General features: G+C 36.4%; 1 protein-coding gene across 1 annotated transcript in view; it reads left to right on the top strand.

Moving 5' to 3' along the window:
• Positions 1-3,329: 3,329 nt before the first annotated feature.
• malrd1 (MAM and LDL receptor class A domain containing 1) overlaps positions 3,330-16,971 on the top strand; it is a 93,929-nt gene continuing 80,287 nt past the window's right edge. The window contains exons 1-5 of the mRNA XM_017723269.2: positions 3,330-3,696; positions 6,074-6,208; positions 6,846-6,934; positions 8,666-8,839; positions 13,052-13,148. Coding sequence (XP_017578758.1) covers positions 3,531-3,696; positions 6,074-6,208; positions 6,846-6,934; positions 8,666-8,839; positions 13,052-13,148 — 661 coding nt within the window. The 5' untranslated portion in view covers positions 3,330-3,530. The remainder of the gene's footprint in view (positions 3,697-6,073; positions 6,209-6,845; positions 6,935-8,665; positions 8,840-13,051; positions 13,149-16,971) is intronic.

Below are 16,971 nucleotides of genomic sequence, written 5' to 3' on the forward strand. Positions count from 1 at the left end.
AAGCGGCCAAAATGAGTTTCCTCCGCAGGGTGTCTGGACTCTCCCTTAGAGATAGGGTGAGAAGTTCGGTCATCCGGGAAGGACTCGGAGTAGAGCCGCTGCTTCTTCACGTCGAGAGGAGCCAGTTGAGGTGGTTCGGGCATCTGGTTAGGATGCCTCCTGGACGCCTCCCTCGTGAGTCCACCAGGGAGGAGACCCCGGGGAAGACTCAGGACATGCTGGCAATATTTCCCAGCTGACCTGGGAGCGCCTCGGAATCCCCCCCGGAGAGTTAGTGGAAGTGGCTGGGGAAAGGGAGGTCTGGGCCTCATTGCTTAAGATGCTGCCCTCGAGACCCGAACCCTGGAGAAACGGAAGATGATGGATGGATGGATGGATGGATGGATGGATGGATGGATGGATGGATGGATGGATGGATGGATGGATGTTACTATATGATCCTGAACATGAACGTATATGAGAACGCCATAGTAGAACATTTATAATATAGACTGTATTAGGCCTTTAATACCTAGATGCTGTGTTTAGAGAGGCAGTCAAGTAAAGCATGTCAGCAAACGATTGCAAGCCTGTAACTTGTCTAAATACATTTATTTGCATGAATATAAAAAATGCTTTGGCTTTAAAGGACATGTTGGCAAATAACCCCATGCCTTGGTTGTTGACATGCAATAAATACATTTAGAAATGGGGCTGTCTCCAAGAAACGTAATAAAGTGGAATAGCTTTTTATAATGGCAGTCAAGGGAGCAAAATGCCCTTACCAACGCAGGCTGAAAAGATGGATAAATCTATCCTTGCAGTAATAAAAAGAAATTGACATGTTGATAAATGACTCTGAATGTAGCTATACTGACATGCAGCATTCTGAATTTTTATCATGTTAATGTGTTGTCGCTGTGGGCTGCTGGGGAGCCTGACTTAGAAATTGTTCTTACACAAATGTGTACCAGATCTGTGCAGCAGAACTACCTACTTTTCTTACAGCTGTTAAGGTTATATGATCAGAGTATGCACAGCTGCTCCTGTCACTATGATAATGGCAGCTAATGGCTCAGAGCAGTGAAACTTTAGTCTTGTAAAATTATGTAACACTTGCAAATAAAAAAAAAAAACATTTAAAATTCCACAGTTCTTAGAAAAACTTGCCATGTATCTGAAGACAATACTTTAATCCACTGATTGACTGTAGAAGTAGAAATCTCTGACCTCATTAAGATTCAGTTTGCTTAATTCTTTTAAAAAAATATCTAATATATATTATGAAATCTCAAGTTTTTCTCATGATTCTGCTTACTGTAATTCCTTAATAAACATATTCGTGAGTGACCTGTTGTGATTTCAGCTTTAGTTGGGATCATAAATGTCAAAACTCTAAAAATTCATTTCTGCTAGATAGTTTAGAATAGTATGTGTCAAACTAGTATCAGTGCAGATAAACATGGCTCTCCTAGATTAAACAGACATCTGGAGCTTGTAAAACACCTTCACCTGTTTTATTTAGAGATAGTTACAGACATAATAATCACATATAATAAACACAATAGACATCCACTGTTTACCATTTCAAACAATTGACTGATATTTGGTTAACAAGCCTTGGGCCTAAAGTTTTATTATACAATTCTATAACCTAAGAATGAAGAATTATAACCTATATTTAGCAATGTATTCTGTAACAATATATAAAAAGTATCATATTAAGAATACATTTAGAATACATTTATGGTAGAATATATTGACATATATATTTATATATTTATTATATTGATAAAACACATGGAAAAAACTCTGCTGTAATTTTTATTTAATTTATCTGAATTCATTTCTCACTGTTCCTGGCTGGCAGTTTTCTTCATGTAATTCTTCTGTTATATGTTTCATGGATAGCTTGCTTATCATTTAAATTCTAAAAATTTAAACTTATCACTCCTAGACATGTCCAGAGGAAATAATTAGTTTGATCATTCATCAAAAGAGCTCAGTAAGCTTGATTTATCAGTCTACTCAGGCTTTAGCAGGAACTTCAGTGTTTGTAAAAAAGCTGTTTATTGAGGTCCTCTTTTAGTTTTTTTTATTTATTGGGGTCGTATTCTAAAAGTATTCACATAAAAATGTGGAAAGTAACTCTGAATACTGTGTTTACATGTAACTTTGACTCAAATTCAAACCTAGTTTAACACCATGACATAAACTAAAATTATAACTATTAATACTTGCAATGATTATATTCAACAAGCATGATTAAATAAAAAAATTACTAAATTACAGATGTATTTTGGTTCCTATTAATCATTAGGCCTAGAAAACCATGAAGTGTCCCCTGTGAATGTACCAATCTCAGATTTCGCTAGGATTTGATTGGCTGTGATACGATTAAATTTTTTTAAACATACACTGTAAACACAAATGTTACTGCTGGATCTGTTTACATAGTAGGGGTACATAGACAACGGGGCATAGCCTGAATAATTGTTTTGGCCTTTACTTAGCACATACTTTGGTAAATATTCTAATAATCAAGTATATTCAATTTTAACCTTGCAAAATTGAACAAGCTGAGCCTTCATGATGTTTATATTTCTCATTTTCACAGCTCGAGCTGCCTGTTTAAACAGCTTCTGCTTTGTTAGGCTCCTTGTACAAAAGCTATATTTCACTCTAAACCCATCTTAACATTTATTGCATGTTAACAAACAAGACAGGAGGTGAACTTCCTGCGGGTATGCAGCCTGCTGTCAAAAAGCCTAAGAACCAACATAAAGCATTCTCAGTATATGTTGCCAACACATGAAAACAAGGAGTGAAACAACTTTCATTAATCATTGAAAACTTGTCATTTCCTCTCTATTCAATAAAACAAGAGAACAGCCCACATGCTGTTGTATTCACTGTGTTTTGTCTCCCCTGAAGGTTGTTGTAATATTATTATGACCAGCACGACTCCTCTACTGGTTAACCCCATGTCCGGCTGGCGTACTTTAGCCACTGATTCATGAAAAATGAAATTACATCTGAGCGTACATTTGTAAAGCAAGTGTGAGACAGCAGGCAGAACTAATGAGGCCTAACACAAAGCAGCTCAATTCACCTTCAACATTTTCCATTGTGTTGCATTATATTGAACAGAAACTGCAATACGAAGCTACACTGAGATTATGCAGTGTGTATTACTACTGAGCACCTGCCATCTAAGGCTTAAGGTTGAACGATAGATTTTACAATGGACTTATCTAGAGCCAGTGACTTAGAAGTTGACTTTAGTCTTGCTTATACAAGACTACTGTTGAGTAACAGTCATAAAAGGTCATTTATGGCCTGTGGGTTGTCTGAGTGAGCTGCTTTCTCTTTGTCTGAAAACACGGTCGAGTACAGGTGGTCTGCATGAGATTTGTAAGTTTCTTTCCAGGTTCAGGAGGATTACAGGGGGGTCGGAGAGTGTGACTTTCCAGGAGTCGTGTATTATGGATGGGTGTGTTTGAGAGCGTCTCGATGTGTATGAGGTTGTAAGTTGTCAGCTGGACGATCTAATGGCGGCCCGTGTGTCAGCCTTCCTCTTGGCTTGTGCTGTGGTGTGTGTGTCGGGTCAGTCGTGCCAGTCTGACCAGTTCGAGTGTGTGAGTGGAGAGTGTGTGTTGGAGAAATATGTGTGCGACTTCAGTGAAGACTGTCAGGATGGAACCGATGAAAAAAATTGTAAGTACAAAACTGATTATGCATTTTAGAATCAGATAATCAGATTCATTCAAATATCAATTATAATAATTTGATGCAATAAATTCTGCACTATTTTTCAGACAAAAACAGAAATGCTGCTAACAGAAAAAAAAATCACTGTATTTCACTATTGTGTACCCATATGGAAAAGTCAGCTACAATTAAAAATACGTGAAAATGGCCAAAACCTTTTTTTTTTGCTTAATGTACTTTGGTGTGTGGAAGGAAATGTATTTGACATGTATCTCACATAATCTCACATTTTCTTCCATATTTGTAGCTTACTGTGTAAAAGCATATTCAGTGTATTTTAAATGATGTATTTTATAATTAAATTATAAATCAAGCCAAACTAATTATTCCACCCACTGTCCATTCTATTACACACTCCTACCTTGTTGGTCCACCTTGTAGTTGTAAAGTCAGTAGTCAGACAGTAGCTCATCTGCACCACCACAGTTTGAGTTAGTCATCTTCTAGTCCTTCATCAGTGGTCACAGGACGCTGACCACAGGGTGATGTTGGCTGGATGTTTTTGGTTGTTGGGCTATTCTGAGTCCAATAGTGACACTGAGGTGTTTAGAAATGCCAGCAGCACTGCTGCACACACCACCACCACATCAGTGTCACTGCAGTGCTGAGAATGATCCACCACCCAAATAATAACTGCTCTGTGAGGGTCCTTTGGGGGTTTTGATCACTGAAGAACAGGTTGAAAGGGGGCTAACAAAGTATGCAGAGAAACAGATGGACTACATCGTGTAATTGTAGAACAACAAAGTGCACCTGCATGGTATGTGGACCTGATAAAATGGACAAAGAACATAGATAGAAGGAAGTGTTCTTAGTGACATGTACAGAATTGACAAAATGACTAAATTGAATATTAATTTATTTTATTAAGCTATAGTTTTTTTGTCTCATACTCAACAATGAAACATAGCTGACTCACTTTCAGTCATGCTGAGTAACGTCAGCTGGAGAATAACGATGATTACAGTGTATTTGCATTTTTATGTTAAGAAATCGTTAAACAGCTCCATTTGTTGTTCTTGGCCTTGCTTTAATTACTTCTGGGAGTGTAAAAAGCGATGAACCAATTCCTTGATAGGCTCAAAAATTATATTTTTAATTCGATCAATATGATTTCTCACACTTTACATACAATTGCAAGCATCTACAAGTGCAAGGCCTCTCATCTAAAATATCGACTGTGTGCAGAGATGTTTTTAAAGTGTGACATATGTACTTGTACCTTATTCACAGTGTCAGTAGCATCCTGTTCTGCTTCAATGGTGACAACATGCTTTTCAATGAGCTTTCATATGTAAACAGGATGGCTTATGGCACTGAACAGGAATAGTGCTCATAAAGCAGCCATCATCAGGCAAGCTTAGAGGTGACATACAATATTGCGCTTATGCATTTAAGCATATATCCTGTCCTTGTCCTTTAGAAGATGAAACATGGTTGATATTATGTTTACTCCAGCACAATCTCAGCGGTGCGTGTCAAACAGCTTCCTGATAAAGGGTTTGCTGTCTGTTTTTGAATGTATTCCCACTCTCGCACATTGTAGAGATGAGGCATTAGTGCTTTTGATGTCTTGCTGATAGATGTTAACATCTGTTCAAAGAGAGATATTTTCACTGAGATGCAGGCCTGTTTGTTTGCACTGATGATATTCATGTTTTAAAAAAAAAAAAAAAAATACACTTGTCCAAGCCAGTGAAGGGAAGCTTTATCTTTGCATTTTGCGACTATGTTTTTGCCTTTTGAATTAGCCTGTTTGTTCAATAGCAGTAAAAGAGAAAAAAAATGTTAATCCTACTAGTCATATTTAAACAAATGTGATGCAGCTGTCAGTGGTAGAGACATTGTATTTAAGTGAAAGCTTAGGTGCTGTGCTAAAATGTTATAGTGTATAGGTGTATAGATGTATATAAATACACATAAATAAAAGTGTTTTTTTTTTCTTGAAGATAAATTATAATAATTTATAAATAATCTATATAAATGTGTTATAAAAAATCTATCAAGAGAAAAAAAAGAAAAAACAACAACATAATGGCAATTGAGATTTGTTATATTTTGAAGGCTTGAATGAAACACTGATTAAAAAGTATGTTTTTTCACTGAGTACAAGTATTATTGCTCGGTTTCATACCTGTGTAAGACACAAATCTTCCAAAGTGTACAATTACTTATGCACTTTCCACCTCTGGCAAGCGATACTGCTATCTATTCTGTCAAATGTCGTCTATTTTGACACCATCTCCAGCAATAATGCATCATACTCTGTATTTGTTTAACAAAGAGTCTCATTCTGAAATACATGTGTTTTACTTTTGGAAAGGTATGTATTTTGAGAGGTGTGACTTTGAAGATGGACTTTGTGGTTTTCACGCAAGATCCTTAGATCACATCTGGACTCGAGGCTCATGTGTGACTGGTCCTGGACCTGCTTTAGACCATAACAGCAATCCTGCAGGTACCTAGACTATACACACAAAACTTCCATGAACAATTTAATTAAACCCATTTATAATGGATAATGGAATTATTTATGACTTTAAATCTATTGAACGTATGCAACAATATGTAGACATTACTAAAGGGAAAAATCCATACTGTAAATGATGTTCAACAGAAGGCATGGAGCCAGTCTTGGTCCTGTATTATGGTTGGTATTATGCATGTCATATAATTCCTCATAAATGCAGTCATAATGCATTATGAATAGAAGATTTTTAGGAAGTGTTACTGAAAACCCATAACTTGTAACTTGTTTTCATTGTTTTACATAAACTGAAAACACTACACTTTACAGTATATATCTATTTCATGATGAGTGGACCAATAGAAATGTTCACTGTCATTTTTTGAATGGATTCCCACTTTGATACAATGCAGAGATGAGGCTGAGAGTGAGGAAAGACATGTTAGTCTGAGAAAAGAATAAAAGAAAATGAATAAAATCTTGTTATATTAATGTGCATAGTAAATTACTATTATAGATCTACATATTTTTTTCCTGGAGCACTTTTCATGCAGTATATTAAATGCATAATAGGCATTTATTGCCTATCAAAGAATTTAATGTATCAATAATTCTTTTCTTCACTTAGGACACTTCCTGTACATGCACTCTGAAAATGAAGAGATAGTCACTGCAGGAATATCTAGTCCATCATTTCAGCCTACAGAGTCATGCAGGGTAATGTGAATCATGTTCTTCTAACGCAGCCATGTTGTGCCATTCAGATAATGGATTTATTTTTTAAATGTATGACTATATGCAATGGAAAAATTGTGTATTGTTTCAATTTTTGATTCAAATGTACATAATTTCCACATAATTCCTCATATATTACATTCATAAAGTTATTGCCCACAGTGAGTAAAATTAAAGACAATATTGTGTTGAAGTATTTCATTTCTATAAACATGAAAACATGATGAACATGTTTGAAGCAAATTCATTATAAAAACTTAGTCACATTTCTTTACAGCCATTTTATTTACTATCCAAAATGACCTGTTACACATGTCTTTTGAGTTTTATATCTAATGTTGATCATGGTAAAATAGTGGCAAATCTAGAAAAAGATATTTGGGGGTTATATTTGCCTTATAGCACCTTACGTGCTATACGTATACCTTACGTACCTGTACGTCTCTACTGTGTGTGCATTTAAAAAAATACATTTAAGGCCAATAAACTTTCCCTATAACAGAGCATTTCACATCAAACTACACTGAATGATTTGTTTTACATCGTAACCATTTGTTTATATAGAATTCGCTGCCTGCCTTGGCTTTGTTTTCACTCTTTTTGATTGACACAGTAGAGGAAATCACCTAAAATGTAAATACATGTAAAAACATGTACATAGTGGGTTTACTTAAATATTGTCCTGGACTAAATGGAGCATGCTGAATGGAAACAGACCCTAAAAGTTTTGACCAGAGCATTGATCTTGTTTGAATGTCTGTAGAGGTGGCCTGTGAAGTATCAGTAATTCCTGGTTTGGAAAGTAAACTCTGGAAAGCCTGTGCACTGGCATTTTGAGGGAAAGGGACACAACATGAGGAAAAGGGGCAAGATGAACATCAATTCAGTTTGATTTAATTGACAGCATATTACTTTTATCAAGATAGACAGTCCAACCATGTTTCAGTTAAAACCAAACATAGTATTAAGAGTTTTACCAAAGGTAGCCAAAAGCTCTAACATTATATCTGCAGGGATTTACATCCCAGTTACCCACACTCACTAAGCTATTTAATGACCATATAAACTTCCATTATAACACTCCATTTCAGCGCTCCACAGAATCTCGTATAAATCCTTGTAGTAATAACTTTTGTAGTTATTAAGTCATTATTTCCGGCATTATGTTGGTTGTTGTTCAAAATAACCACATTATACAATGTGATTTTAAAAAAAAAGACAGTGTTTTATTGGTGAGGTTCTTATCACTATGGTCAGACAGGTCAGAAGTGCTGGAGAAATGTCCACAGGTGGTCAGTACTGCACCAGAAGAAGTGTCCAAAAAACAATGAATCTCACAGAACTCAAGCCAACCCACAAGCTCTATTACTGAGGTGATGCTGAGATTCATCTCACTAAAGCAGATCATGACAAACGTCAGACACAATATTGGATACAGTAAATTTATACTCCAACCAAGAGGGTGCTCATAACGTCTGAGGTCAGGGGCTCTATCCTGGGGTTTATCTGTGCACGGCCTGCATTCTGAAATAGTTCTGTGCAAAGTTTGAGGGACACATTTTGAAATTCTGAGATGTTTCGTGCATTGGCCCAGAAATGCATCTGTTCTATGGTCTTTGAACATATTTATAATGTTTAAGCAAAGTAAATTGGCTTGAGGTTTATGGTTTACAGCATGGTCACTGATCTACTTTTTTTTCCTGTCTTCCACAGATGACATTTTACCATCATATTGGGCAGCTGGGTGGGGAACTGCAGGTCTTGATTGAGTCTATACCTTCAGGAGAGCAGACACAAATCTGGATTGAGACCAAACTAAAATCTGAACCACTCAAATATCCCTGGAGTAGATCATCAGTCACATTCAGTCACAGTCAGGAGTTTCGGGTATGTGTATATTTGAGTTTGTGTGTTAATATTAATGAGAAAATTTATCAAACAGACACTGTAATTTCCAAAAATGATACTATTAGCTCTTTATGCTTTGTGGATAATTAGCACATGTAGCTCAAGAGTGCCATTTTCTTTTGTATATCATAAATCATTTGACTTCTCCCTGCATTACTTTAATGCACTTCTAAAAGTTAGATTCAAGATTCAAGCGTTTTATTGTCATATGCACAGCAGAACAGGCAGTTACACTGTACAATGAAATTCTTACTTTGCTGTTCCTCCATTCGCCAAATAATATCTTAAGAGAAGAAAGAAATAAAATATAAGAATAACTCTAAAAACAGCAGTAAAAAGTAAAAGTAAAAATGTACAGTATGTGCAAAGTTGAAGTAAAATTAAAGTTACATGCGTATAAGTTATAGCACTTGTGAATGAATGTATGCAGCAAGTAGAAGGTGCTATATTTCTTTTCTATTGCTTTTAATGGAAACTTAAGGAAAAAAATTGTAAAAATCTGCCCATAATATTGCCCACAAGGGTGCTTTTTGCAGTATGAATGAAAGAGAGTGAAGAGAAAGCAAGCACAGATGGTCCTCACTCAGTCAATGGTCAATTTGCAGGCATGGACACAGTCCAATTCTCTTTCACATGCCTTCTTCTCCCACTTCACCTTCTGCTCTTCAGATTGGCCCATCTCCTTCCGTTCACTTCCTATGGTTTTGCTCTCATCCATTCCAATCTGACTCACCACTCCATTTCTATAAACACATGTGCTATCTATGCAGTCATGTGCTATCTATGCAGTCATGTGCTATCTATGCAAGCGCTAAATAGAGTGTTAAAGCTCCAGGCACAAGTGCATTCTGTGCACAACGTCTGGCATTTTTAGGGCTCCTTAACCCGAATAAGATGTTTTTATTAATATGCTCATTCTGTGAGAAGTAATTATAAAGAATCGTCATGGAACAATTATAGCTGATGGTGAAATGTTGTGCCAACTCTAATGCAAACTTATATGTGTGTTCAGTTTGGAGACACGCTTTACATGAGGACACGATAATGCAGTACATCCTGTCTCCTACATCATTAAATCTAATTTCTTTGGCATAGCATTAAACCTGCAACCTTGTGCTTATGGAAATGAGGCACTTTGCTGTTGGGCTATTGCTGTGGCTCATAGAGAGCACTTTAAATACTGCTGTTACAGCGGTAGCAACTTGGGCCTGCATTGCTTTTATCTGAATGATGTTATTAGAAACTCATGCTTGTTTGGAAGCGGTGATATGAAATGAAACACATTCAGCCTTTTTCATTCCTGTATTAGTCATTTACAGTCATAAAGTGCACGGCTGGAAAAACTGACTGGTGAACTTTGAGCTGTGAGGCCTACGTTTCTGGGCCTTATTTACAGAGAGGGTGCTGGGCATGTTTAAATGGTTACCCAATTTAGATTTTTGTACATGATTAATAACTGATTGGGTCTGCCCATTTGTCTTTTCATTGATTGTGTCTGTAATATACATTCTCTACTATTTTGTCTGTACTGAGACTCATTTACCTTGTAGCTATACTCAATGGTTATTTTAAGATGTGAAGCATTTCATGGGCCTGGCTTGCAACTCATCCACTCACTCACTCAAGTTTAGCAGGCAGAAGATTGTCGACAAGGGGGCACTATAGTTATAATTTTGTAGGTTTACAGTTACTGTTAATCAGTCCCCCCTCTACCACCTCCATCAAAGGGACTACCATAATACCACTGCATAGTGGACAATTCTTAGCACAAAGTGATACTGACATGGTAGTGGAATGTAAATGTGTGTGGAGTTGGTACAAGTGTATCAGGCACCTTCGTGTTGGCGGTAGTACCTATTGTGATCAGCTACTGGGTACTTTATTAGACACATATACTTTGGTTTTTGACATTCGTTCATTTAGTCGTCCTTTAGACCCTTCATTATTGGTCAGCTTTTGACCACAGGAATAACGTTTTAATACTCAAGTCTGGTCTTGCTCTCAAAACTCTCAAGACAGTGAATTAATCTTGTTCTCAACATCATCATCTTGGTGGACTCTGTTCTTGAGACCATCAGAGTTATGCTTCCATCTCAGGTAACTGGAAACTCAACTGTATTATCATTACTGAATGTTAAGAAAAACTTCAAACAGAATAAAACAGAGTAAAATTCTTTAGATGTTTGAATAACATCTGCTCACTGCTGGTTGAGGATCTAATCAGTGCTTTACCTGAAGGCTTAAGGTTTTGTTTATGGATGCTTATTGGTTTGAGAATTCAAACATCATGTAAGGGTAAATTGAAATGTTATCATGTCTATGTTTCGATTTGATAATAAAATTGGTTGCATGTTGTTTAGTTTATATTCACTTGATTGTAGGCTGTTCTGAATAGGTTTTAGAGAAGGGACAGAGAATAACCTCACTGTCATTTACTTCCAAAAGGTATAATGCAAAGACTATAATATAAGAATAACTGATATTTTTAGGCTATTTATGCATTAATGTTATACCTTGATAAATTTGTTTTAGAACACAACCCCATTAATGTTGCTGTACCTGCTACACTCATGTCATTTCCCACACACTACCATGGGAATGAGGTCCACACCAATGTGTTGGGTACTTACTCAAAATCCATTACTTAGTACCATAATCCATTACTTAGTACCTGTTACATCCTGCAATTTCTTTACTTGCTACTTCCTGAAGTAAGTATAGTGTAGTATTGGCAGAAAAAAGTACAGTAGCCACCCTTCTGTTGCAAGACATGCTCTTTATTGAACACACTAGCAGAAAGGGCACATCACTCACCACTGGTGGAGGAGGTCACCTCTAGCTACACCCTTCTCCCAGACAGTGACCAGACCCGGCACAAAGCCCAACACATAGCACAAGCAACACATCTATACAACTTAAACTAAAAACAATCAATGTTAAACAACAAAATGTTGTGCCTTTGTTGGAGGGTGTGTGCCACCATGAGCCTCGGCATGTGGCCATCTGCATAGCCACGCCTCCATCTAAAAAGAGTCACTTGCTACCAGCACCAGCCAGTAGCAGAACACTACAATAGGAACTAGAGGAACAGGAAGCATTCATAACAAGCTGTATAATCATTGCACAATATTCATTACATTCATTAAAGAATAATGAAAATATGATGTTATCAATTGAAATACGGGTCTGTTTCGTTGAAGAGCTTTCTCGTCTTTCATGAGGGTCCATCAGTTTCATGTTAGCATGAGTAGATGCTTTTGACGAATGCAGGTGGAGATTTCATCACTTTCCACACTGTCTGTTGTCGTATTCACAATCAAAGTCGCAAAGCAAGCTGTTACAAGTAGCACAATTATGGAAAGGGACAGATGTGGATAATCTATATAGAGAAAATTTATGCTTTAAACACAGTCAATTAACATTGTTTTCTTATCAGGAAATGTCAGTCAGTAGCTGCAATGTGATTAAATGAGATATATACTGTAACGTATAACACTGCTTAATCACAAGAAAAGTGCAATGCTACACTCTCAAAATTGATGCTTTTTCAAGGGTTTTTAAGATAATGGTTCTGTATATGGAACCATGAATACTCTAAGAACCCTTTGCAGATTTAAAGGGTTCTTTACTTTGTAAAAGATTTCTTCAAATAGATGGAGAATGTGCTTTACATGGTTCTATATAGAAGTGTTTTGAAAAGCATTCTATATACTACCAAAAATGGTTCTTTTTTGTTACAATGTCAAGCTTCTACAGCACCAACCATCAAAACTATCTACAGCACATTCTCCATCAGTCTCAAGAACCCTGTTATAATGCAAAGAACCTTTCAATCATGCAAAGGGTTTTTTGAGTGTTCATGGTTCTAAATAGAACCATTTTCTTTACTAAAGATCTTGAGTAACCATTATTTTTAAGTAGGTATAACATGTTACTTTGTGGTGCATTACCTCCAACATTGTCAACAACCCAAAAATATCTAGTCAGCATTGGTCTCATGGTGGTCCCTTTCCATTAATGGATGGAGGGGGTCATTTAATATGCAGCAACTGTTGGACAAGTCAGTAATTGTAACCCACAAAGTGCACCTGTATGGCAATGTTTCTGATAAAATGAAACAAAAGGTGGTGTATCTAGCAAAATGTCAACTCACAAATTAATATGCATATTACAAATATTATGCCTCTACAGGTTGTGATTATTGGACTGATCTTTGACAGCAGCAGTTCTACTGCCGTTATTGCCCTTGATGACCTGTCCTTCAGCCAAGGCTGTGTGCTGAGTTCAGGTAACACACATACATTTGTATTATGTCACTACTCCTAGACAATTGTTAAACAAATGCAAACCTTCCTCCTCTCTCTCCTCTCTCTCTGAAAGATAGTTGGCAGTCAGTTAAATTGCTTTTATCTGGGCTTATGATGACCATCTCTACACATTTAATCAAACTAAATGTCCATTAACATGATCAGTCTTCAAGTCGTGCCTCCAAATGACTAAGGTTCCCCAATAATGCTTGGTCAACCATCAAATTACATGATTTTGCCAAACATACAAATCAAACTTCATAGTGTGCCCTCTATTTTATGGGCTCCCCTCGCAATGTTGACTTTTACACCACAATCAAATTAGCTTGGGAATGTATTTGCAGATGTACAGAGCTCATTTAGACCAAAGGTGTGCAAGCAGGAAATAGATTGACTGTCATTTGGGCAGTGAAACCCAGGGTCTGAGATCTGATGGGCCATAACTCTAAGAGATGAAGTGGGTACACTGCAGAACTTTTCTCATTAAAAGTAGTATGAGCATCAGTGTAATTAGGACTATATAGGTTTATTAAAGCTTGTATTTTGCACTGAGATTATCAGAAGACCCCTAAAAAACAGTCACGTCCCTCAGTTACTGTGAACTATACCACTATGTCACTGTTTAACCCTTAGAAGTGTTATTACTGTTGCTTTGTTATTACTACTATTCAAATGTAATTAAGCAATTGCATATTTAATTCCATGCTTAGTTGCAAGTTCATCTACATTTGATTTATATTGTGTATAAACATATGCACTTTTCCTATGTGTTTAGATGGCAAAGAAAGTTTTTTATTTCCGTAAAACAAGGCAACAGTTTTTTATCAGATTCATATCAATAAAGTATTTCCTCTTCTATGAACCCAAATGTAGTTTGGAATGCCATTTTAGAATCTGCACCTCTGGATGAATTTCTCTGCTTGTGTCAATGAAGTTAAATTGTGTAATTATTGATTTCAGATAACATAACACTTGTTGCAATAACTGTAACTTCTAAGGGTTCAATATATTATGTGTATGCAAAGTCCACAAAAGAATGACTTGTGAGCATCTTTCACTTATGCTGTTCTGTGGTTGATGTGAGCAGTGTTTATGAGGCCTTTTTGTGGGCTCACAAAAGCAAAACGCAAGGTGAAAATCAATAGCAGAAATATATCCCCTTTGCTGCAAGTTGACAGTAGAACAGCAGACATGTGTTTTTAGTTTTTAGTGTGTGTGTGTATAGCTATGTATTTAGCTTTCATTAAAGACAGGAAAACCTAAATTGTTTTAAAACTGTGGAATTTTGGCTGGTTGTCAGGGAGAAAATGCTTTTTAATACAAGTTTTATTAGAAAAAATATATTTTATTTGGAAATGCATCCTAGTTATGTTATGAGTGTGTATAACCACTGTCTTAACTACTATTTATATGTATAGCTACCGTCTTAACTATTAATTTATATGTATAACTACAGTCTTCACTACTAATTTATAGGTATAACTGCACTCAACTACTAATCTACATCTATAACCACGGTCTTAACTACTCATTTATATGAATAATCACAGTCTTAACTACTCATTTATATGTCTAACCACAGTCTTAACTACTCATTTATATGTATAACTACAGTCTTAACTACTAATTTATATGCATAACTAGTCTTCACTACTAATTTATAGATATTACTGCATTCTCAACTACTAATTTACATCTATAACCACGGTCTTAACTACTCATTTATATGTATAACCACAATCTTAACTACTAAATTATATGTATAACCATAGTCTTAACTACTCATTTATATGTATAACCACAGACTTAACTACTAATTAATATGTATAACTGATGCCATAACAAGCTATATATATCTACAATATACAATATACAATATATCTATATATACATGGACAGGTGAAAAATAAAGGAAAAATCTAAACAAACACACCAAAATAACATTTTCAATAAAGTACAAAAACATTCAGCAACGTACATTTTTCAACAATTCTCTGGCTAGAGACATGCTTTAATATGGGCCACGAATGAAGCTGTTTGAAGATTTTTTTCATTGGGCTGATATGGATTGGTCAAACTGGCCTATAATCTGCTTTGGGAAAAATGGGATAATGTACTGTAGCCTGAGCGTGGAAGTTTAAGATGGTAGCTTGTTAAAATGTTGCTGCGGGGTACTAAGAAAAAAGAGACTGGGTGTGAGTGACATTTTTCATCTTGGAAACGATGTGTGTCTGTTAGTCTGGAGGCAAATGAGAAAGAGAGAGAGAGAGAGAGAGAGAGAGAGAGAGAGAGAGAGAGAGAGAGGGAGGGAAGATGAATGACATTTTTAATCTGTCTCTGTTATTGCACGTTGTCATTTTTATTCTAAATGTGGTTTATGGCTCACTTCTTCCTACAGACAGACACAAAGAAATATATCCTCCCATGAAGTTCAGATCCTTTTACAGCCCTCTATATAAATAACGGTGCGACATCTTCCAGTCATGATGCTAGCTGCTGTAACAGTCATCTAAGATAAACATCTAGGTCTGCAAGAAATGTGGAGTCAGCACATTTTCCACAGTTTAATATCAGTTTGCTCTCCAGATATTAAACTAGGCCACCAATATTTGATTACTTCTCTAATAAACGGATGATTCGTGTGTATCATGATTACTTGGTCACAATCATCCAATGATGAAACAGGAAGGAATTATAATTATTGCACTCATAAGACAGCTCACTGAGTTATTACATTTTTCTCAAGTCTCCAATAAAAATGGTATCCACACTAGACAGCTCCCCTGCAGTCAGGAACATTTCACCAGTGCTATCTACTAATAGAAATGAAATATAATTCTGATATTTCATACTGTCCTGTATATGGCCTCTTTATCATGTAGCAGAGCTCAGTCAGTTTCTTTCAGCATACTACAAACCATCCACACAACAGTCTCTTATAAGAAAAATCTAATTTACACAATTACCCTCTAGCATCACGCAAACTGCAAACATATATCATCCACTCATATATCACTCTCCTCAAACAGCTCTGAAATAAACTTGCTCAAGTGGTTTGTGACACATTTTAAACAGAACATATAAAGTGTGCACACTAATGGCCTGACACCATATGTCATTTAGATGGGAATGATGGGGACGTGTCTCTAACATTTCTACCATATTTGGTCCCCAGCACTTCTGGCAACTGTAGCACAGAGTAGACAATTTTGTTTATACTCTGTCTTAGCAGTGGACTTTTTCACTCTAACGGCCAGACTAGTAGGCTAGCCTTTCATAAGCTGCAGTTTAAATAAATAAATAAATAAATGTATTTCTTCATGTGGTTTAATGAGTTCTTGATCTGGCACATCACCAGCTAACATCACTAGCACTCTGTAATAGTCATGTGCATAAACACATTGTCATTTCAAATTCAACATCTGAAGGCTCACTGGATCGACATGAACATCAGCTAAGGGTTAAGGTCACCTCGTACAGTGCAGCATCCAAAAACATAACATTTTTCCTCCAATTTACATTTACATTACATTACACTCTTGACCAGAGTGACTCAGAAAAGTGCTTTGTTGACCAATAAAAGAATGTATCCTAAGTCCAAACTGCCCTTGAACAGTGAAGACACTGCCAGAAATAAATGTCAGCGCTGATATCTAGAGTGAAAAATACAGATTTAAACATAGCATAATGTCACGATTGGCCCCTCACAGTCTCCTCATGTGCTTTTGTTTACCTTTTAGTCCTGTCATACTTTTGTTTTGATTTCTTCCCAGTCCATCCCCCTTGTATTGTGACGCCGCCCCT

Source organism: Pygocentrus nattereri, chromosome 2 (assembly GCF_015220715.1).
Source record: "Pygocentrus nattereri isolate fPygNat1 chromosome 2, fPygNat1.pri, whole genome shotgun sequence".
Taxonomy (NCBI): domain Eukaryota; kingdom Metazoa; phylum Chordata; class Actinopteri; order Characiformes; family Serrasalmidae; genus Pygocentrus; species Pygocentrus nattereri.